The sequence below is a fragment of the Doryrhamphus excisus genome, chromosome 16, assembly GCF_030265055.1.
Source record: "Doryrhamphus excisus isolate RoL2022-K1 chromosome 16, RoL_Dexc_1.0, whole genome shotgun sequence".
NCBI classification, from domain to species: Eukaryota; Metazoa; Chordata; class Actinopteri; order Syngnathiformes; family Syngnathidae; genus Doryrhamphus; species Doryrhamphus excisus.
Genome location: NC_080481.1, coordinates 11,772,689 through 11,796,348, shown reverse-complemented (window position 1 = coordinate 11,796,348; position 23,660 = coordinate 11,772,689). Strand labels below are relative to the sequence as shown.

The window sequence follows — 23,660 nt, the reverse complement described above, 5'->3', positions numbered from 1 at the left end:
GGAAATTTTAACGTGGAAATTCCAGAATCCCAAGGACATGATGCGTCATTGGAACCAGATGAGTGGATGACAGATGACCGGATGTACTACCACAAGAAGCAAGTCAGGAGGGTGAGTACTGTATGAGGACAGTTTGAGCACTTGAGTCTTGTGCCGAGTCTCAATCAGGACTGTTTCTTAGGTGACTGCTTCGTGCACTCAATTCAACAGGCCCGAATTCTGTTTTCCTAACAGTTAATTAAGCCTTGGTTTCATTTGCGATGAGTTGAATGCACATGACACATTTTGGCCTTCTGTCATTGTTCTAAATGAAACCAACTGTTAGAAATGCCACAAACAAAATGGAGGCTTGCTCAGTTGCCCACAGGGGCCTAAGGCGCACACAAATGAGACAGTCTAGCTCAGGGGTCTCAAACTCAATTTACCTGGGGGCCACTGGAGCTAGGGTCTGGGCAAGGCTGGGCCGCATCAGGTTTTAAAAAAAAAATGCATTTGTTAAAAACGGAAAAATATACAAACTTTCAGTGCTTTGGTTCCGATTATCTACAATAAAAGCTCTGATAAAACATTCCACTGTTCACAAATATCTTACTTTGTATTTTTCTGCAAAAAATAAGACGAAAAATAATAAACAAATCAAGAATAAAGAAAATCAATCAGTAATAAATAAATATAATAATAAAACGGCAAATAATAAAAACTTAAGAAACCACATATAGTTGGTGTGTAGACAAATTATTTTTTTCAGATTAAAATGAACAAAGCATTATTAGAGCCCTGTAGACATGACAAAACATGACTATAGTCACATTTTATACTCTTTTTTTTTTTTTTATTTACAACATATTGCGCAACTGCAGGGTCTTGAGACACATGCTAACTCGCAAACTGGAGAGCTAGCGACCTAAACGGTAGCCTTCAAGTTATTTCCTTTAAACTTAAATAGCCAAAAACTTACCACTTCCACATGGATAGGGAGGATAACTATTAATTTATTTAACATGAACATTAATCAAAGGTAATAATTTTTTCTGGGTACATGATACCATACAGCATCCATATCAAACTTGCGCGGGCCGCACTAACCTTTAACTTTCATATCAAGGCGGCGGCCTCAAACTAGTGTCCTGCGGGCCACATTTGGCCCGCGGGCCGCGTGTTTGAGACCCTGGTCTAGCTGCAGATCTATGCTTGTGAGACCTCTGCCGCCACAGACCGCCACAGGAAACTATTACCCTGGAAGTGTTTGAACATATAATACTTGGAAATGAATGTAATGTGCTTCTTAAAAAAATAAATAAAACTTCATGCTATAAAGGTATAGATACAAGCAAATAAGATAAAATCACAGAGGCAATGACCACAAAAGCACACTTCATTTACTAATCATACTTTTGGATCTTAAAGATGCTCTAAGAAGAGTTCGAAAATGTCATTGCGTTAAAGAGGATGGAAAAAGTCAGTTAGCAGAAGTGAACATCATTATCTTATGCACTGTACATACCTGCCGTAGGAGAAAAAAGGCGTGGTTATGCTACGCCACAGGTGTTGGAGGGAGGAGCGGAACCTGACAGGCCAAGTTCACTGTACATGGAGGGTGGATAAAGGCTGCACTTGACAGCCATCGCTCACTGAGTCATCAATATGCACTGCGACCACTCGCTATGGGGAATTCAACTGGTGGCAACTGGTGTTCAACTGGGGAACTCTTTCTTCTTGACTGTTCTTCCAATTGTAGTTAAGGAGCGATACATCATAGCCTCCAACTCCACAAAGATGGAGGACAACTGGCAGATCTCCGTGTCCAGCTTCTTCATGACTTACAGGGTGCTGTGTCAACTGGTTCCCATCCTTCCAGGCTTTTTTCTGGCATGGCTTGGCGACATGGGATGGAGGAAAAGCCCCATCGCGGTCCCACTGCTGGGTCTCATTCTGTCCAGGCTTGTGCTGCTGCTCATGTTGATACTGGACTGGCCTCTTGAGGTCTTGTGGGTGGAGGTGATCATCACTGCATTGTGTGGCGGTTCCACTGTGTTCTGGAGTGGAATCATGACATTGTTGTCTCTGAGCTCCACAGGACAGGATCGGTCCAAACTTTTAATGAGAGCAGAACTTATCAATGGAATATCCGGTGTTGTTGGCTGTATGACAGGTGGACACTTGTATGATTTATCCAGTCCGACCCTGAAGCCAGGTGCCATTACCTTGCTGGTGTGTTTGCTGCTTCATGCCTTCTGCATGGTCTACATTATCTTCTTCTTGCAGGTGAGTTTTTTTTATTCAATATCATTCTTCAGATCTTTTTTTTTTTTTTAAGGTGGCAAGTTCACTGATGGGGTTGAACCCTACCGAGCTTAAACTGTAAAATTATTATTATTACTGATGTAATGTACTGGATATTTGGCATTCACAACTTACAACAACACAACTTTGAGTCAATGGTAATGACAGAACATTTCTGTCAACACAAAGACACTCCTGTATGATGCCTCAGCTTTGAGACCTGACAGCTCTAATGATGGAACCGTATATAAACAAATTACAATTAACAGACACATGACATGACAGATAATAGGCTATGTTGAAACTGACATATTTTGGAAGGTGAGGGTTTATGTTTAAGTTTCTGTTAGAGTGACAAAATTGACAACGGTGAAGAGGAAAAACATGCAGTGTCTACAAGAAAACTGAAAGTACAATATAAATAGCTGCTGGTGCAAAACCATGAGCAGAGAAGGCTGTCAATATTTAGCTGACACTTAGTTGCGCTTATTTAGTGACACTTGCCAATAAAGTTAGCAAAATTAGCTCTGAGCAAAGTATTGAAGGGTAGAAAAGCAACCCCCGATCCGGCACCATAGCAATATATCATGATATACTACATATATATGTCATAAGTAAAATAGTCCAAAGCAACATGGGACCATTGGTGCAATAGAATAGGCAAGGGATGGAGAGGTCCCTCAGGGGCCTGATGGAAGGGCCTTGTTACGAGCCCAATTGGAGCAATTAAACTCCTTGATGACGGAGTGAGCAAACAGCCACCAAAGTTTCTGGGTGAGCAGGAATAACGTTCAGTTGAAACAGTCAGCAGGGGTCTCAAACTCAATTTACTTGGGGGCCCACTGGAGCTAGGATCTGGGCGAGGCTGGGCGGCATCAGGTTTTTCAAAAAAAACCAAACGCATTTATTAAAAACAGAAAAATTAAACTTTTCTCACTGTTTTCCCACTGTTCTCAAATATCTTAATTTTTATTTTTCTACACAAAATAAGATGAAAAATAAACAAACAAATCAAGAATAAAGAAAAATAAATAATAATAATTAATAATAATAATAATAATAATAAAACGGCAGAGAAATTATTTTTTCATATTAAAATGAACAAAGCATTGTTAGAGCCCTGTAGACATGACAAAACACGACTATAGTCACATTTATACTCTTTTTATTTACAACATATTGCGCAACTGCAGGGTCTTGAGATACATGCTAACTCGCAAACTAGAGAGCTAGCGACCTAAACGGTAGCCTTCAAGTTATTTCCTTTAAACTTAAATAGCCAAAAACATACCACTTCCACACGGATAGGGAGGATAACTATTAACAGTTATTTAACCTTTAACATGAACATTAATCAAACGTAATAATTTTTCCTGGGTACATGATACCATACAGCATCCATATCAAACTTGCACGGCCGCACTAACAAACTTTCATATCAAGGCGGGGGCCTCAAACTAGTGTCCTGCGGGGCCGCATTTGGCCAGAATGTAACAGTTTAATTGCTTTTAATATAAACATATTACACAGGTTACCTTCTGCTTGTACTTGTTTCAGTTTTCACTAATATATAGTATGTATATGTATTCCACACAGGTAAAAGCACTGTGTGACACCGAAAGCTTGCAAAAACTCAGCAACGCCAGCCCATCTTCCCATCCACACGTAGCCAACATAGTTCTGCTATGGGTGGCGGGGATCCTCTACAATGCTGTGGATTCCTCGACAAGGAACATTCTGGTCTTGTTTCAGCTGATGGAGCCTCTCCACTGGAATGTGACCCAGGTGAGTCATTTTACACAAAGCAGGGGGATTGAACGTTATTGGGACATGGGTGATGTTGATGATGGGTGTACTGATGTTATAGAGTAGAGATGACACTTTATAAGAGAAACCTCGGCATACATTTGCACAAGTAAACACATTTTTACACAACTTGAACACAAGAATAGCGCCATGAGTGCGTGGCCCGGGGACGTTCGCAGGGCTCAGTTTGAAGGATGCAAATACTTCCACCAAATATCTATTAACTACTACGCCAACAGAAGATTTTACATAGATTTTATCAAATTAAATCAAAGCTGTTTTTTGCCACTTGTGTACAGTCGGTAAATACACGGTCACATTAAACGAAGATAGCATCGGCCCTCTGTTTTCATAATATACGAATGTCAGACCTTTTTAACCGTTCATAAAGATTTTTTCTTTACGGCAAACCAGAAAGTCTGGTCACGTCTGGTGATATAAGCACTGGACTGTACCAACATTACTGTGTGGAACACTACAATCACACGCACACCTCTTCTTTCAGCCCATCCCAGTCACGAACACAAGCGCATACCACCTTTGTCACCCACGGCAGCAGACAGTCAGTTTCCACTCAAGAGAATCAAGCTGATAACCGTCTGTCACAGTCGGCTACCCCAAATAGATGTCACTTCCTGTAACGTACTTTACTATAGCCACCCACTTTATGGTAATGGTTTATTTCATTTGAACATGCATCAGATTACAATTGAATGCATCACATAATCAGTTCACAGTTCCACATGTCCAAAAGGAGTAGGAAGAAGCAAAGCTTATTAAATCCTACCCCTCCATCTGGTACTTTTACAATCAGTAACTGTTACATTTGTTCACTTCCTGCTTTCCATAATACAGTTTAAGGTTTTTTTTTTAATAATGCACCTCGTACCGAAGTATGAGGTGATATGACCATACAATGACATAATGGGTACCATAGTAACTGTCAATATAGTGATATATATATTGACAGTTACTATGGTACCCAATGTCATTTTTAGGCCGCAAAAATGTGTAAAAAGCAGTAAAATTCCACCTGAGTATCAAACAAGAAAAAAAAAAAAAGGCCACAGAAATTTATAAATATCGGAATCCGGACATCCCTATTTCTGAATTGTTAATATTTAGAACAGCAAGTGCTCTCTGCCTTTTAGTAGATATGATTCTTTCTTGGAAGGAATCGTTAAAGGTTAGGTGGGACAGAGCCCGAAGCATTGAAACTAATTTTACGAGTTAAATGTCAACAAACTGTGATCACGTCACTAGACATGATTATTTTGACTACATTTTCTCAATTATGTGGACAATTTTTAAATAAATGTAATGCCTCTAGTTGGATGGCAGAATATGAGGTCTGCATGGATGGAGTGTAAATCCCATAGGGAAACATAGGAATTCAATAAATCAAATGTTATGTCCATCCTAAGAAGTAACCCCAGCAATTAATGATATATATTAATTGCTGTATATATATATATATATATATATAATATATATATTATATATTCTCCAATATTTCAACTTCATGCTACTAAGATGTTCATGACTCTTTTCTCTTAATATTTTGGCTTTTCATTCATTAAATAATTCATTCATTTTCTACCGCTTATCCTCACAAGGGTCGTGGGGGTGCTGGAGCCTATCCCAGCTGTCTTCGGGCGAGAGGCGGGTACACCCTGGACTGGTCGGCAGCCAATCACAGGGCACATATAGACAAACAACCATTCACGCTCACATTCATACCTATGGACAATTTGGAGTCGCCAATTAACCTAGCATGTTTTTGGAATGTGGGAGGAAACCGGAGTACCCGAAGAAAACCCACGCATGCACGGGGAGAACATGCAAACTCCACACAGAGTGGGTGGAATTGAACTCAGGTCTCCTAGCTGTGAGGTCTGCGTGCTAACCACTCGACCACCATGCAGCCCTATTTAGGCTTTATTCATGATTTTTCCATTTTGGCTGTTTTAGTTATGAGTTGGAATAGTGGAAAAAAGTACAAAACAGTAGCAATTATTGCCCAATTATAGACCCAATTATTTAACTCCAAATGATAAACACAAGGAGCCAAGAAATGGAGGAAATGTGGCAATGACAAAGCAAGTACAAAGGGCGAGAGACGAAACAAAAGTAGACAAAGGTGACTCACATGAGGGTGGGGCAGGAAAGAAAGACAGAAGAGGATAAAAACAAGACAAAAGCAAGTACATTTTGAACCCAATTGGTAAACAAGGTCATTCAAAGTGGTTTGCGATGAATGAAAACCAAAATCTTGGATAACCTAAGAATGTTAGAACCATTAAAGTCAGACCACCATGCTTTATGTTATGATGTAACAACATTGTAATGATGCCTTTTTTTGACTCCTTCAGGTTGGTTATGGGAATGCCGCTGGCTTCCTTGTTATGCTGTCAAGCTTCCTGAGTACAGTGATCTTATCAAGGTGGTTCAGCGATCGCACGCTCATCACCATCGGCCTGATCTCCAATGCAGCTGGCATGCTTCTCATGGCCTTTGTCACCACTACATACATGTTCTTCTTAGGTAATTAAAAAAAAAATCTGGTTGATTTTGTTGTTGTTGGTGAATAAATAGCATTATAGATGGCCAAAAATGTTAATGTCATCACGTTCTCTTTAGCCCGTGCTCTGACCCTCTTCTCTCTGATGCCCGTTGTCCTGATCTGTTCTCAACTGTCCCAGCAGGTGCACAGTTCTTCATATGGTGAGTTCAGTTATATGAAAAAATACACATTTTATAAATATTTGTCACATTAAACTTATTGATTGGCTAATGGAACTGATAATGACGTTGCAAAAAGTTAGCGTTCCTTTACTAAATTCTAAAGTTGAACATAATGAGAACATAAAGTTTATTTATAATCATCTTGGTTGCTTTCATTTTCCAGGTAAAGTCCTCACCTCACTGCAGATTTCTTTGAAAGTCTCCAGTGCGGGTTCTAACCTTCTCTACGCCAAGATTTACCAGCAGACTCTCGGTTGGTTTCCTGGTTTTGTACTAATGCTCTCCAGCATTATGTCCACCCTGACGATCGTACCAATAAGGTAGCCTGCAGCCTTTGTAGAAACACACATTAAATAAAATATTGCATAGTATAAACGGACATACTGGATATGAATCAATTAATATACGTATATGTGCAGTGAGTAGCACTAACTCCTCTATATCAATCTTTCCAGGATATTTGACAGTAAACTGTCTGCTAGATGCACCTACCAGACCACTGTAGATGAAGCTCAAGATCACCTGTTAGCTCTGGTAAACACTGAAGACAAACCCTTCTGCAAGGAGTGTGCATGTAGTCCGCTGGTCAATGATAGACTTGAGTAAAAAAATGGCTACTTATCCTGTGGGATAAGGATTCCCATTACTTCGACCTAAGTCATCATCATCTTTCTCCTATATTTAACAGAATATTTATTAACAATTCTCAACAGGTTGACCTGTATGAGTCAAAACCAATGTCAAAATAAGTTCATTCATAACCATTGTACTGCATTTCATAAATATGTACCAGCCATGAGGTACTGCAGTATCAGATATACTCTGTGTGTGTTCGCTAATATGATTTGGGTAAGACAGTTATATGGTAGGGCGGCACGGCGGTCTAGTGGTTAGGAGACCTGGGTTCAATTCCACCCTCCGGTTTCCTCCCACATTCCAAAAACATGCTAGGTTAATTGGCGACTCCAAATTGTCTATAGGTATGAATGTGAGTGTGAATGGTTGTTTGTCTATATGTGCCCTGTGATTGGCTGGCGACCAGTCCAACCCCGCCTCTCGCCCGAAGCCAGCTGGGATAGGCTCCAGCACCCCCCGCGACCCTCGTGAGGAAAAGCGGTAGAAAATGAATGAATGAATGAATGAGTTATACGGTATCCATTAGGAGCAATTTAGATCAAAAAGTAGAAGTAGCAGATTTACCCGGGTATAAGACATTTTTTCCCCCACAGAAAAAAAATAAAAAAACATATTTTTCAGGGTTGATAGTTTTACATGCTAACCAACAGCGGGGCCCAAAAAAACACATCAGTGTGTTTCTTCTACTCACACAAACTGTCACAGTAACCGGAAGAAATGCAGTCCTGCTCAAAAAAGTGCCTTCAGGTTTGGCAAGTTAGCAAGCAGCAGCTATGATGCCAATTTTAAGATAATGCACTTTTTGTTATGTCGGACGTTAAAAACTTTTTCTTTTTTTGTCCTTGATTTTGGCGTTCAAGGGGACCTATTATGCTAATTTTTACAGCCCTTTGTATTGAGTTGTGGACTCCTATAGAGCAACGACACACGATAACCATGGAAAGCGTTCTAGTTCTTCCAGAATCTGCACCTATTCAGCTGTATTTCTTTGTTTTTTTTTTACGAGAATACAACATTGTAACATTTATACGTATGTCAGAAAAGTGGAAAAAGCATAATAGCTACCTCATACTCTTGTATCTATTCCATATTTTACACATTTGTAGTGTTTGCACAATTTTGTGTTCATTGTACATATGAACCTCCATCCGAGCTTGGATGTAGTTTATCTTCTGTTGCCTCCATGTTAAGCCCTTTGAGGCTCTTTTGTGATGAAGGGCAATATACAGTAAATAAATCTGACTTGACTACATATTGTAAATACTAGTAAACTAGTCATTTATGAATGAAACAGCTCTTAGAGGCGGATCTTTGAAGTGAACGTCGTTTTTACTGGTCACTTTTCTGCTTGTGTTCTGTTTCTGTTTTTCTGAAATATTTTGTTTCCGAATGCCAATGCCAATCTTAATGAAAGACTAGCAAAAATTGTTACCTGGATGCTGTTTTTCTTTTAGTTTTGCACATTTTAACTTGTACTGGGTTGTGTAATGTTTTGTTTCATTGTAAATAGAGATTTACAAGTAATACACAATTTTTGCAGTCTGTTCCATGTTGAGTATACTGTATAAATGAAGCCAAATGTTGTGGTGGCGCTGCTCTGCTGCCTCCTATCTGCTCCCCTTGGCAGTGCACCTCTGGCACACATTTCTACAAAACAACTCTAATGAATAACAGGTGGAAAAAAAAGGTGGAAAATACATCTAAATACATCCAAAATACACCAATCTATGCATGTCTCAACGTAAATGGTGCATTCAATGACCGTCAAAGAAAGTAGGACAAATCGCCGCCCATTTTTTCCTAAATTAATAACCCTTTAAATAACATTTGATGTGTGTGGAATCCACAAAGATATTTCCTCTACTACATTAAAAAAATATCTCTTCCTATACTGTTTATTATAATCACATTGTGGAGAGAGTGGACATTAATTTTGCTGCTCTGTGTGTCTTGGATCTTGAATTTTTGTGTTTTACTAAAGACACTTGAGCGAAACTGTCTGTTTACAGCACAATTGGTTGACATAAGAAAATGAACAGTGTGATATTGTTCGACCGGTTTAAGTCGAGTACATTGCGTGTGTCCCTCGCCTGGGGGCTTAAAGGGATAGTTTTTTGAAATGAAGTTGTATGACATCCCCATCAGCAGTGTAGTGCATCAATAGTGACTCACCCATTTGCTCCCATTCCCTATTTTCTGGTAGGATTTGGTAAGATACAATCTTAATCTTTATTCTGTAAATCCTATAACCTTTGCATTTGCATTTCAGAATTTATATGCAAATGTAAATTAATTATGCTGTGACAAATGACTTGTTTTTACTAACTTTGCTGGAAAATACCTCAATAAATTAAAATGGGGGGGGAGCGAAAACTACCGAGCTCCTCCCCACAGTCACAGAAACAAGTCATCTGTATCCCTATTTAGACTTGACATGCAGCAGGAAGTCCCTCCCACAGGAAACAGTCATGCTGGTCAGGCCTCATATTTCACAAAAGAGGAAGCAGTCAGAAAAAACACAAGCGGGCAGGTCAAAGAACAAGCTGGTAAGCTGCTGTTTTAAACTACTTTTGTTGTAGGATTTATAGAAAAACTGGTAAATTCACACCAGGGAATTTCTGAATATGTCTGTGTGTGGTTGGTAGAGACATTAGAGAACAATTCAAACAAGAATTGGGTGTATAAAAATAGTCAGCACAGTATTAGCATGAACTGTCTCACAACTGTTCCATTTGTTAATGTTTGTGTGCCATATGACAACTATGTATATAGGCATCTACCTTAACAGATATTGACCTGTGAATAAGCTCATTATAACTGTTTATTAAACAGTACTCTTAGTCTAATGTTGGTGAATATCTGTCATATTATGGCACTGACCCAGACTAAAAATAGACCAAATGGCATTTCTGTGCCCACACTGATAACAAATAAGGATATCATTGTTTACATACAGTCACCATGTATGGTGTGGAATAACGATTATTAAAACTGCTATGTATACAGTATACTATATACTGTATATACTGACTCTCTAGAGACATGTCATAGTCAGAAGATCGACTTTGAGAGACAGATGCTGGCCCCTCATGGAGGGGTGGTGTGCCCATGGAAGGGGAATAGAGGAAGACGTATAGCCGGAAAACAAGGGCATATAAAATCCAAGGTCGTTAATTGAATGGGCAACAAAACACTAAAATTAAGGCTGTCAAAAGAGTAACAATTTCATTCATTCATTTTCTACCACTTATCCTCACAAGGGTCACGGGGGTGCTGGAGCCTATCCCAGCAGTACACCATGGACTGGTCGCCAGCCCATCACAGGGCACATATAGACAAACAACCATTCACACTCACCTATGGACAATTTGGAGTCGCCAATTAACCTAGCATGTTTTTGGAATGTGGGAGGAAACCGGAGTACCCGGAGAAAACCCACGCATGCACGGGGAGAACATGCAAACTCCAATTGAATTGAACCCTGGTCTCCGAGCTGTGAGATCTGCGCGCTAACCACTCGACCGCCGTGTAGTAAAAAACTTGAATCAGATTAATCACCATTTTAACTAATTAATCATGATTAATCACCATTGGCAACTGTCTGAAATGTCCCAATTTTAAATGAGAAAAACAGGTGAAAGAAAAAGGTGGGAAAATACATCTAAATACATCCAAAATACACCAATCTATGCATGTCACAACGTAAATGGTGCATTCAATGACCGTCAAAGAAAGTAGGACAAATCGCCGCCCATTTTTCCTAAATTAATAACCCTTTAAATAACATTTGATGTGTGTGGAATACACAAAGATATTTCCCCTACTACATAAAAAAAAATGCACGGGGAGAACATGCAAACTCCACACAGAGATGGCCGATTGTGGAATTGAACCCTGGTCTCCTAGCTGTGAGATCTGCGTGCTAACCACTCGACCGCCATGCAGCCGAGTAAAAAATTTTAATCAGATTAATCACCATTTTAACTAATTAATCATGATTAATCACCATTAGCAACTGTCTGAAATGTGCCAATTTTAAATGAGAAAAACATGGATCCTCTGGGATGTTACCTTCTGTGACTTGGAACACAGTATAGTAGCTTCAACACTGCCGTAAGATTCCGTGTAGCACCTTGCTTGTTTTCCCTGCTTCCTTTAGTTGTATGTGATGGCTGTGTTGCATTTCGTCAACATTTTGTTATTCATTCCAGACAATGTAATGCATGTATTGATGTGTTAAATACAAGTTCTGTATATAATGTGGAGCCCAGTCACAATCACATTGTTCACTACATGATTAAATATGTGAGCTCAACTTTGTGTTTTACAACTGTAACATGATCACGATCTCTTACAGCAGTGAAAAATGAGGCACCCTTTCCTACTACAACTCCTGCTCGCCTATATCGGGGTGTGTGGTGTTCGGGGGGCTTCAGAGTTTAAGATCTGTGCCTTCAACCTTCAACATTTTGGGGAATCCAAAGCCAAGAAAGATGATGTCATGCATACACTTGCCAAGGTAAGGCATCCAGAGGTGACTAAAGAACGTGGCTTGTGGTCCGCATGATGTCGAGTTCAAGTCCCAGTATCATCCAAAGTATGGACGTGCCATTTAGTAAGCCACCAAACTGTCAAATTATCTACAGTAACAGACAGTTAATTGTCCCTGTACCCTAGAAACCGCCCATGAATGATACGGGAAAAGGCCGAAATGATACTGTGTCAAAGCCCAGGGCAGTGATACTGATAAACTATAGGGTTTAACCATGTCCAGTATCAGCCCCCGTAGCTGTCCACTCAGAGCGCGCTGCTCTGGTATCGTGCCCGTGAAACAACCAATCAGAGAACAGCGCACGAGGGCTTAGTGCCTAGTGCTTCTCCAGTCACCAAAAAACCCAAACTTGATTAATGGAACTTTAATTGTCAGACATTGATAAGATAAGACTGTTGATAAAATATTATTGTTGAAATATTTTTGCAATTATTGTGTTTACACTGTTTAGATATAATACATGTAATAAACTGAACATTTTCTGGAAACAAAATGGTCTTTTGATTAAACAGTACGTGATAATAAGCTCATGATTAAATAGTATGTGATAATAAGATCATCACATGTGATAACCTATAATGATCATCCTCTGTGTCCCAATAGTACATGTCCAAAGTATCCTGTTTGTATCAGTTTGGTATTTACTAGGCTGTGTGTTGTCGTCTCTTTCAGATCATCACCCGATGTGACGTGTGTCTACTTCAGGAAGTGAGAGATAGCAAACAAAAAGCTTTACCCCAATTGCTTGAGCGTCTTAACAAGTGATTAAATCTCTTACACACACACACACACAAATACACACACGTTCCACTTGGATGAAACCGTTTTTTTCCCTCAATATTCAGGTATGATAATTATCACAAGTATGCCGCTGTAGCGAGTGAGAGACTAGGCCGATCTGAAACATACCAGGAGCAGTATGTGTTTGTGTACAGGTAAGCAATAAATATTATATAATTTCTGATCATATACAGTGTAATGTTCCAAATGACCAGACTCTCACGTACTCTATGCAGGACCGATACAGTATCAGTCACAGGCCAGTATCAGTACCCTGACAACAGACCAGGAGATGTCGACGCATTCTCCAGAGAGCCGTTTGTTGTCCGCTTCAAAGCTCCAAAGACAGGTCTGTCTTCCTAAACTCTTCCAAGTCTTGGAACATCTTGATAAAATGCATGTGGTATCACAAAGTGTCTTTATGCGTACGTCACCCATTCCCTTCTTTTATCTTCAGCTCTTAAGGAGTTTGTTCTCATCCCGCAACACACCAGTCCAGCTAACACGACTAAAGAGCTTGACGCACTGTATGATGTTTTGCAACATGTGAGAAAGATGTGGAAAACGGAGGTAAAAACATTTTTGCACCTATGACTGCTATTCTGAGTCAAATGTTTCCTATTGCAGTGTTTTGAACAACGTCACTGACAGGATTGAGTAACAGTGTTAATGTTGTTACAGTAAAAGTGGTTGCCCCCTTCCTGATTTATTATTTGATTGCATATTTGTCACACTTAAATGTGTCAGATCATCATACAAATATTATTAATATTAATTAAGGAAATATAATTTAACATTATATATAATATAATTAATATTATAAATATTAGTCAATGACACTACAACTAAACACAAAATGCAGTTTTTCCAATCAAACTTTTGAGGGTATTCCAGTATGATTAAAGAAATATAATTTAACATTATATATTATATATAATAATATATTATTAAATATAATTAATATCATAAATATTAGTCAATGACAATACAACTAAACACAAAATCAAACTTTTGAGGGTATTCCAGTATGATTAAAGAAATATAATTTAACATTATATATAATATAATATTATTAAATATAAATAATATTATAAATATTAGTCAATGACAATACAACTAAACACAAAATGCAGTTTTTCAATCAAATGTTTTGAGGGTTTTCCAGCATGAAGTGCCATTTTCAGGTCATGCCACAGCATCTCAATAGGATTCAGGTCAGAACTTTGACTAGACCAAACCAAAGTTTTGATATTGTTTTTCTTCAGCCGTTCAAAGGTGAACCGAGTTGGGCTCAGCTTGAAGTCAGGAACAGATGGCTGGACATTCTCCTTCAGGGTTTTTTTTTTTTTTTTTAGCAGACAGCAGAATTCCATCTGTCACAGCAAATCTCCCGGGTCCTGATGCAGCAAAACAGCCCCAGACCATCACACTACTACCACCATATTTTACTGTTGGTGTGATGTTCTTTTTCTGAAAGGTGGCATGCAGACTGTTTTTGCCCAGTATCTTTCTTATGGCGGAGTCATGAACACTGACCTTAACTGAGGCAATTGATGCCTACAGTTTTTGTGATGTTGTTGTGGGGTCTTTTGTGACCTCTTGCATGAGTCATCACTGCGCTCTTGGGGTAATTTTGGTGTTCCTATAAGTCCCAATGCTTTAGAAGTAGCTTTATAACCTTTTTCCAGACGGATAGGTCTTAATTAAGATCATTTATGTTTTAACAGGGGGTCTAATATTTAAATGTGTTTGGTGAACTGAAGCGTTTGAATAAACATACAACCTGCAATACAATAAGAAATCAGGAAAGGGGCAAACACTTATTTACCCTTCCATCTGAAACATTGATTTTTACATCAACATGTCAATATGCAAGTAACACATTTGACATCATGTCAACATTGATGCATTCAATCACAATGTGATATTGTTTACATTGTCCACTGCAACAGAATATAATGCTTCTTGGGGACTTCAATGCCGATTGTGCCTACCTATCCAAGAGGAACCGTGAGAAGTTGCGCTTGCTTACAGATAAGAGTCTGTCCTGGCTGATTAAAGATAAGACCGACACCACTGTTCGTTCAACCACCTCATGCACGTATGACAGGTAATTATTATGAGTGCATTAAAATGCTGTATGCGTTGCTTATTTTGCAAAAAATACCAGAATATAAGTTGTGTCAGTCAAATGCATGTAAACACTGCGGAACACATACACAACAATGGACAGATGAGAGTGCGTAGTGATAGGAACAAAGACTGAGAGGTCTGACTATTTTGTTATCAACGGTTTTGTGATGCAAATGTTTACTTTTGTTTATGTGTCTTTCGTTTGTGTTTCACCAGGATTGTCGTGCATGGTGATGCATTTGTCAATGCAGTTGTGCCATTTTCTGCCAAGCCATTTGACTTCCAATTGGAATACCAACTCACAGAGGAGCAGGTAACATGATGCATGTTTCTACGTGGAAATACAAGTCGACCTTTGAGCTAATCTCAAAATTAAAACTAGAATTTCACTCAAGTCAGTTAAATTTTCAATACTATGTTATTTACAGAGCCAAAATCATAACAAAAATTATCTCAAGGCGCTTTACACATGAGTTTGATCTATGGTCATGCTCTTAATAATAAGAGAAACCAACTGAAACCAACATGAGCAAGGACTTGATGACAGACTAAAAGCTCCTTCTGGTGGTTTCCAATTGACAGAAATTGAAAGCGAAACTACCACATACTTGTTCTGAAGTGTTTCTGTTGCATTCAGGCACTCATGGTCAGTGACCATTATCCTGTCGAGGTCCTACTGAAGAACAGCACAGCAAAACTCTCCTTCAGCCTCTTCCTCATCGCACTTCTTATATTCATATCCAGATGAAACAAGCTGTTGGAATGGACTCCTGTGGAACAGGTGGTGGAGTACAGGAAAGGAAACAAAACATATCTTTAATCATTACTGTATGCTATACCTGCTGAGTTCAAGAGTGAAATGATATTCAGGAAGTGCCATGCGTAAAACATGCCTGGGCCTGTCACGATAATTATGATGACCTTGATAAATTGATATATATATGTACCGCAGCCTATCCCAGCTGTCTTCGGGCAAGAGGCGGGGTGCACCATGGACTGGTCGCCAGCCAATCACAGAGCACATATAGACAAACAACCATTCACACTCACATTCATACCTATGGACAATTTGGAGTCGTCAATTAACCTAGCATGTTTTTGGAATGTGGGAGGAAACCGGAGTACCCGGAGAAAACCTACGCATGCACGGGGAGAACATGCAAACTCCACACAGATATGGCTGAGAGTGGAATTGAACTCAGGTCTCCTATCTGTTAGCATAGCAATATGCATGTGTTTATTGTATTTTTAAACTGTTTTTTCATATAAATGTTTCATTTTTATTCACGCTAAGTCAGCCGGGAAAGGCTCCAGCATACCCCCGCGACTCTGATGAGGATAAGCGGCATAGAAAATTGATGGATGGTTTCATTTTTATACTGAATGCACTGGTTGTTCTGCATTATTGTATTTTATCATGCATCTATTAGTAGATATTCATTCGAAACTAAAGTTCGTGAATTGTGAACATTATCTTCCATATTGGAAGAGATGGCAGTTGTGATGCTGAAAGAAATGTTGGCTTTGTGTTTCTATCAACGCATTACGTCAACACAAACAAATAAACACGACCGAGTGGTGTTGTTGAGTTATGTGTTATATGTGAGTGTAGTAATATGAAATTATGTCACATCATTATGTTCATCAACCGAGACGCAAAGTCCAGAAAGCTTTCTAATGGTTTATTGTTTGAGACCAGGTATGATACTTGGGGAAAACTGAGAATATAAAATTATGATGACGCTTACCAGTGACCACGTGACCACGCTCTCCACCTCTCTAAGGACAGCGACCTAAACCTGTCACGTGACCACCTAACCTGTCTCCTACACATACTGTACTTTTAAAAATTAATTAATTATTTTTTTTTCTTTTTTGGGGGGTTCCCCAGTTTTTTTTAATTGAACTTTATTGAGCTGCATTCTACCGTCACCTCTCTTAGCTTGTTTGAATTTGGATTCTCCCAATTTAAGAGTGTTTCCTGTTAAATACCTACGCTTAATTATGTCACAGTAAAAACAGCTGTACTTTTAAAGATATACGAGGCACTTTAAGCCGTTTAGATAATATAATAATTTAATTTCATTTTCATTTCCCCTCCCTATCAACAGTTCCGTTCTACTCCTGCTAGCATAACATCACGCTAGACTGGTAGCAGTAGCCTAAAGTGAAAGTAAATATGACTCGACAGGGTGGTTAACGACGGACAAAGTATTCATTCTTTCATTCATTTTTGCTCAACAAAAACAAGTAAGTACCTTTGTTGCTCTGAGTATACGTTTTGTTTGTTTAAAGAGGAAGCTTAGTCGTGTTAACTGTCTTAAAAAGGAATAACCGTCGAAAACATGAGCACAACGCAGCTGTTCTTGAGTGGAAGGAGAAATGGCGTCCTTGTTAGGATATGTTGTAGAAGAAACGCAGTACATTAGCTGTCTTATAAGAAAACATAACCCGGAGCCACAAAAAACAATCAGTGAGGAGTTACGGAAACCTACCGTAGTCGTGTTAACTGCCTTAGAAGAGTATCCCCGTCGAAAACACAGTGCACCTTAAATATTTAGGTACAACGACAAAACATCGAATCGAAATAAACGATCTGTATACACTCCGCTTTTACAAGGCTGATAGTGTAACGGAAACATTTTCAGAAAACTTTTTGGTTTTTTTTTCTTATTTGTGACAATGCTTTTTTTACAGTGAACTTTAGCAATTCAGTACAGTATTTCAAGTCAACAGACGTCATGGATCTTTTATACAGTGACCAGTCATACAAGCATGGTATGTGAATAATCATATATTATATCCATAACTAAACTGCATGGCGGTGGTGGCCGGATCGATCCAAATACGGATCCCAACATTTGTATCAATATTATAATATAATATAATATCGATACCAATGTAAAAAGATCGATACTTGGGCTTCAGTTGGCTTCATGTTTCCCCTCCCTCTCTTGTGTTTACAGTTTACCGTCACGTGACTCAGCAGCAACAGGCAAGTCTTGGACTTCGTTATATCTGATTTACTGATTGGCCAGTGCCTGAACTGGCACTGGCCGTGCATTGATTGGACTGAATCCTCAAACTTTATTATTGAAGTAGCAAATTATATTATTAATGAGATGATAATAATCAGCCTTTCTCATGCGCACTAGTTTAAATTAAGATTATAATTTCAATCTAATCCTGTTTCTATGCTAAAATGTGAAAAGTACACTTTGCAAAAGGTTTCTCTTCTTTCTAGGTATTATTCCAATGATTTTGAACTCGCATCTCCACCGATAAAATATGTCGCCATAATCCCACTACATATCCAGCTGTCCAAACAGGATGATGTTCGGAAATTACCCGCTGACAACTCATCATTTGGTGGTAAAACAAATAACAAAACAAAAACGAATTAATATTTGTTAATATAACACATTTTTATGTAACATAATTCACGTGGTATTTATTTTAATATATTACAGTTACTCATAACAGATGTGCTTCCGCTTTCGTTTTAACACCTGCAGTACTCCGCAGTTCCACTGAATGGCGCTTCAACTATACAGTATGAGCTGCACAGTTTAACAGTGTAGGCAAGGCGTGTCCTCATTTTCAGATTATATTTGTCCTGTTGTTGGCTATTTGAAGTGTTGGTGTCGTTCAGACTGCTTTGCATAGGTTTTGTTTCTTTTTTGAAACAATCCCATTATTGTTAAGTTTTCCATTTGGGGTACATGCCCGAATGGGGGTCCAAACAGCTCTGCATTAGAGCATGGTAACTCTGGTTAGTAACAAAGAGTGCAGGACTGGATTCACTACTTTAATGGATAGGTGACCAGACTTCAGGGCCAATGGGAACAGGTCAGGAGGCTTGGCAAAAGTGAGCTAGAAATGCTCAGCAGGAGAGTCCGAAGTGCTAACGTGGGTGGCCATGCAAGAGACCAAAGCCCAGGCCCTACTTTCAGCTCAGGATAATGGACATGACAGTAGTGGATCAGAAAAACACAAATGGATGTGATGCCATCCTTAAGCGCATACATGTCACTTCCCGGATGCTTTGCTTTGACGATCCAAGTTCTAAAGGTCGACTGCTTATCAAATGAAAACAATAAAAAGAATGTTATGACTGGTTAATTGCTGTGTTGGTGAGTCCACACTACCATTCACGTTGTCTTCTCTGTGCAGGTGATTATACTTCATGTCTTCAGAGGACATGCACTACAATGCCATCCCACTGAGTACCTGATAGAGGAGCAATGTTGTCCCAAGTGTTTGCCTGGTAAGACTGGAAGAAGCAGGCGTAATTTATAAAAAAAAATATTGTAATCCAGCACAGACAAAAATACAGGCATCTTAGACTGGCTTTGTCTAGCTGTGAATCTGTTTTTTTTTATTAATAGTTTGCACACACATATGGCCCTGGGTGCTATTTCAGGAAATACCATAGTTTTTGAGTGACTATTTTTTTAATGCTAATGCACTATTTCATGTTAGGTTAATTGGTGACTCCAAATTGTCCATAGGTATGAATGTGAGTGTGAATGGTTGTTTGTCTATATGTGCCCTGTGATTGGCTGGCGACCAGTCCAGGGTGTACCCCGCCTGAAGACAGCTGGGATAGGCTCCAGCATGCCCGCAACCCTCGTGAGGATAAGCAGTATAGTAAATGAATGTTAGTGACGTATTCATTGTAGTGGACTGTGCAACTTTTGTCTTTTTTTCCTCCAACAGGAAGTCATGTTAGGGATGATTGCACCAACATCAGCGGCACAACTTGCAGGGCCTGTGTGAAGGGAACCTACATGCATGTACCAACTGGGCAAAAAAAGTGTTTTCCATGCACAATTTGCCATGCAGGTAAACCACATATATATTTTTTACATATACGGTATTTCAGGTGTGGACATAAGTCAGACTCAAGTCACAATTTTGATGACTTTGGTTTGACTTAACTCGACTTGGACTTGACTCAGAATTTAGTCTGATGACTTGAAATGTGTTGAGTGAAATGTTCCCCCATTCAAAGTATTAATCTATTCTATATTTGTTATTATGAAATTTTCCAGCAAGTCAACATATTTTCCTTTTAAATCTCCCTCATTGAAAGCATCAATGAACATTGAATCAGGTTTAAGAAGAGGTTTAAGTGGATCACATTTCTGTGCGCTAGTTAATCTTGTCAGCACCCCTTTTCTGTGACTAAGTCACGTCACAAAGGTCTTATTTTATTTCTTACTATTCAAAATGCATTAATTGTATTGTCAAATTTAATAGATTGTTACATTGTTAAATTGGCATTTTATTTGGGAGACACTAAATAGTGGTCACAATTTGATTTGTTAGGACTCCAATTTCAATGACTTTGCCTTCCTCTTCTGTATGATTCCAATCATTTTTAACATTTTCTGAAGTAAAAATTACTGAATTTGCACATTTCCTGGTCAAATACAGAGCAAAAACCTAAGGCAAGTGATGACACTATATTGGATCATAATGTCTGCCAGCATATCGCCAATAACATAACGAAACATTCATCATAAAGCATGGCATTCTAGAGCCTATGTAATGTCTTTTTTAATGTAAGTGTAACATCATTACTATTGCTAATCAGCCAATAAAATACAGAGACATGTCATATGGGAGGCACTTGTAGTACGCGCTCAAGTCTAAGCGAGTGGAGACGGACAACTGTACTTTATTTACAGACAAAAAGTAGAAAAACACATTTTTAGTTTAGATATTTTTTGTAATAATTATTATTTTTCTTCATCCTCCTAATTAATTAATTTTAATGTGTTATCAAATAACTGCAAAGAAGTCAGTGCCTCACCACGTCACTTGCAGACCACATGCTCCTGAATGTGGATAATACCAAAGAGTTGATGATGGACTTTCAGTCTCAGATGACTCCAGTGGAGCCCATCACCATTCAGGACCTGGGGGTGGCAGTAGTGGACCATAGAAACAATAAATGGGGTGGGGGGCAGCAGAGCTTTTTATTCTCCAACAGACTCCCTCTGTCCTGCAGTGAACACTACAGGACTTCATTCAGTCCACATGTCACCCATGTACAATACCTAACCTGTCTGTAAGATAATCCTGTATTATTCATTATTCATTCACATTGTTACGCTGTACTGTCTGTACTCCATTGTATATAGTTTACTTTTATTTACTTTTTGGAAATATGCACATCTAATATATTCTTTCTATTTTGTGATATTTTATTCACAAGTGCGTTCATTCTTCTTCAGCAATGGAGCTACTGCAACTAAGTCATTTCCCTTGTGGAATGATAAAGTCTGTCTATGGGTGGGGCTGCATGTGTTGCTATCCACCCAGCAGATGATGCTGTTTGTCTTTTAACATGTTTCTGTAACCGATTAAAGGTTTGTTTGCTGGATGATGCTAACAGGTAATGAAAACCCCCAAATCAGTATCTCGGAAATGTAGAGTAGTTCACAATATCAATAAAAATATATGTTAAAGGGGACCTATTATGCAAACCTTTCAGTGGACCTCTATAGAGCAGCTACACCCAATAATCAGCACAGACAGCTTTCTAGATCTTCCAGAATCTACACTTATTTCCTTGGCTTCCAAAACATTTATTCCACCCAGGGCCCGCCTCCGGGCACCTCTGCTCTGATGTGATTGCTCAAACTCCCAAGCGCTCCTGAGGAATTCTGGACTACTGCCGAACTCCACTTTCAGCAGGACAACAATCCTAAGCACGCAGGCAAGATCTCAAAGGAGTGACAACTCTGCATATACATAAGTGGCTCAGACAGAGCCCAGATTTTATTCTGATTGAACATTTTAGGAGAAATCTGAAAAAGGAGGCGCACCTACACTTCCCATCCACCCCTGATGGAACTAGAGAGGTACTGCAAAGAGGAATTGGATAGACTCCCCAAAGAAGTGGGGTGTATCTGCCTGTGTCATCTTTACATCCATAACACTCATTTGGTTCTAGCAAAGTGAACTTTGGAAAGTTGGATATTTCTGCCTTTTTTTCCACCATGACTTCTTGTTTGAAACTTATTTCACTATTTCCTTTTCCTGTTGTGTATGGTTGCAGAGTATAGGGGACTATTTAATTCAGCTGGTTATGCCCGCCAGTGTTAGATCATTTTGTATGTATGCGATTTTGACATTGTGTTGGACTCTAGCAATGTAATGCATTTAACTGCTTCATCTTTTGGTACTTTCATGTCTGAGAGCACAATAAACACTCTTCGTTTACTGTAGAACCACCGCTGATCCTGGTATTGTCACATGTGTTTTGGTTTTATGTTATATTTTGCTTTACCTGTGTAACATTGTCTACTGTATTTCTAGTTTCTGGTCTCCAGATAAAGAAGATGTGCACCACGATATCAGACACAGAGTGTGAACCACTTGAGGGATTCTACTGTCTGGACCCTGTTGAGAATGGTTGTCAAGAAGCACGGAAACATACAGATTGTCTACCAGGACAATACATCAGCCAAAAAGGTTATATTCCAACAGTGACTTCAGGGTTATGAAGCGGTTATTCACCAGCTTACATTTTTCATAACTAACTGTTGCTGTTACCTTGTCTATTTTTCATTCAAACAGCGTAATTGATTTACTTTTACAGGAACAGCCCTTGCAGACACTGAATGCTCAGACTGTGCTGGTCAAAGCTTTTCAAATGGAACACTTACAACATGTCAGCCACATACAAAGTAAGTGAAGCTACATGTCATACTCCTGATTTGGAACACAATCTCTATGATGTGTTGTCCCCATCTATAATTCCAGTTGTGAATCCAAAAAGCTCCATGTGATAACACCAGGAACTGCATCAGCTGATGCCGTATGTGGAGAAAGTCGTAATCGCACAGGGATCATTTTCACATGTGCGTTCAGTTTTTTATGTATTTCGGCTTTCTTACTGTGTTCTTATTTCAGAAATAAAAAACAATTGACCTAGAAACATACGTACTTTTCTTTCACTGAAATGTGAGCGAGCTGCTTTTTGTAGTCTAACTGATGCTCTATTCCCCACAGAATTAGACTGCCACCATGTTGTAATGTCTCTAAGCTCTGTGATTCAAAACTGTCAAAGGAACTTGACATCAAGTCACACTCTTCCATGGAATGGTCTTGGGTGAATTGAATTTTGTTTGTCTGAAGAGTTGAATCACAGTAACCGGACTCGCTTAATTTTCTTGATGTTTTAGCTCTCCTCTAGTGCTTTGATTCAACTCCTGAGATATACAGTAGAGTGGAACCTTGGTTAGTGTACGCCCTGGTTAGAATATTTTTCGGTTTAGAATGCACGGCACCATTCTTGTTGTGTTATTATTGCACACTTGAGTCCTAATGTGTTTTTAATGTGTTTTTCAAAAAATTGCTTTCTTGCACGAGCAACTTTTTTTTTTGGCTCGATTTTGGGTTATTGAGGTGAGAAACACCCAGTTTTTCCTAACCTAATTTTCAACATTTTGTTGTAATATATTTTTAATTTTATATTTTATATATTTTATATATTTTGGTAACTGATATTTCAACTTTAACATTAGGATTTTATTTTTGTATTTAGTTCATTCTCATAAAATTACTGCTTTTTCCATTTTTGGTTTGTTTTTTTTGGTTTTGTTTGTTTTTTTGTTTAATTGTATTTTTTGAGGGCCAATGAAAAAAATGCCTCGGACAGTAAGACATTAATGCTTAAAGGGTTAACTTTGCCTGTTTTAAGTCTCCCCTG

General features: G+C 38.8%; 2 protein-coding genes across 5 annotated transcripts; both read left to right on the top strand.

Moving 5' to 3' along the window:
• The first annotated feature begins 1,519 nt into the window (after positions 1–1,519).
• Positions 1,520–9,089, top strand: LOC131104924 (thymic stromal cotransporter homolog). The gene is made up of 6 exons (XM_058052620.1): positions 1,520–2,265; positions 3,880–4,068; positions 6,462–6,633; positions 6,730–6,813; positions 6,998–7,154; positions 7,290–9,089. Exons 1-6 carry the CDS (start codon positions 1,645–1,647, stop codon positions 7,438–7,440), a joined length of 1,374 nt encoding a protein of 457 aa, XP_057908603.1. The 5' UTR covers positions 1,520–1,644; the 3' UTR covers positions 7,441–9,089.
• Positions 9,090–9,930: 841 nt separating this feature from the next.
• Positions 9,931–22,886, top strand: dnase1l1 (deoxyribonuclease I-like 1). 4 transcript variants are annotated; one of them, XM_058052621.1, is made up of 11 exons: positions 9,931–10,016; positions 11,828–11,989; positions 12,695–12,783; positions 12,868–12,957; positions 13,039–13,151; positions 13,260–13,372; positions 14,755–14,912; positions 15,152–15,248; positions 15,573–17,185; positions 17,633–17,713; positions 17,902–17,933. In XM_058052621.1, exons 2-9 carry the CDS (start codon positions 11,837–11,839, stop codon positions 15,681–15,683), a joined length of 924 nt encoding a protein of 307 aa, XP_057908604.1. In that variant the 5' UTR covers positions 9,931–10,016; positions 11,828–11,836; the 3' UTR covers positions 15,684–17,185; positions 17,633–17,713; positions 17,902–17,933. The 4 variants fall into 4 exon arrangements, with proteins under 4 accessions (XP_057908604.1, XP_057908607.1, XP_057908605.1 ...); XM_058052622.1 differs by having other exon boundaries at positions 9,941–10,016; positions 11,831–11,989; XM_058052624.1 differs by lacking the exon at positions 17,633–17,713 and having other exon boundaries at positions 17,902–17,932.
• The last annotated feature ends 774 nt before the right edge of the window (positions 22,887–23,660 follow it).

Coding starts and splice junctions, on each gene's coding strand:
- LOC131104924 (XM_058052620.1), top strand. CDS start 1,645: ATGCACTGCGACCACTCGCTATGGGGAATTCAACTGGTGGCAACTGGT. Junction 2,266..3,879: donor ACATTATCTTCTTCTTGCAG/GTGAGTTTTTTT, acceptor TATTCCACACAG/GTAAAAGCACTGTGTGACAC. Junction 7,155..7,289: donor CTGACGATCGTACCAATAAG/GTAGCCTGCAGC, acceptor CAATCTTTCCAG/GATATTTGACAGTAAACTGT.
- dnase1l1 (XM_058052621.1), top strand. CDS start 11,837: ATGAGGCACCCTTTCCTACTACAACTCCTGCTCGCCTATATCGGGGTG. Junction 12,784..12,867: donor TTGCTTGAGCGTCTTAACAA/GTGATTAAATCT, acceptor CTCAATATTCAG/GTATGATAATTATCACAAGT. Junction 15,249..15,572: donor ACCAACTCACAGAGGAGCAG/GTAACATGATGC, acceptor TGTTGCATTCAG/GCACTCATGGTCAGTGACCA.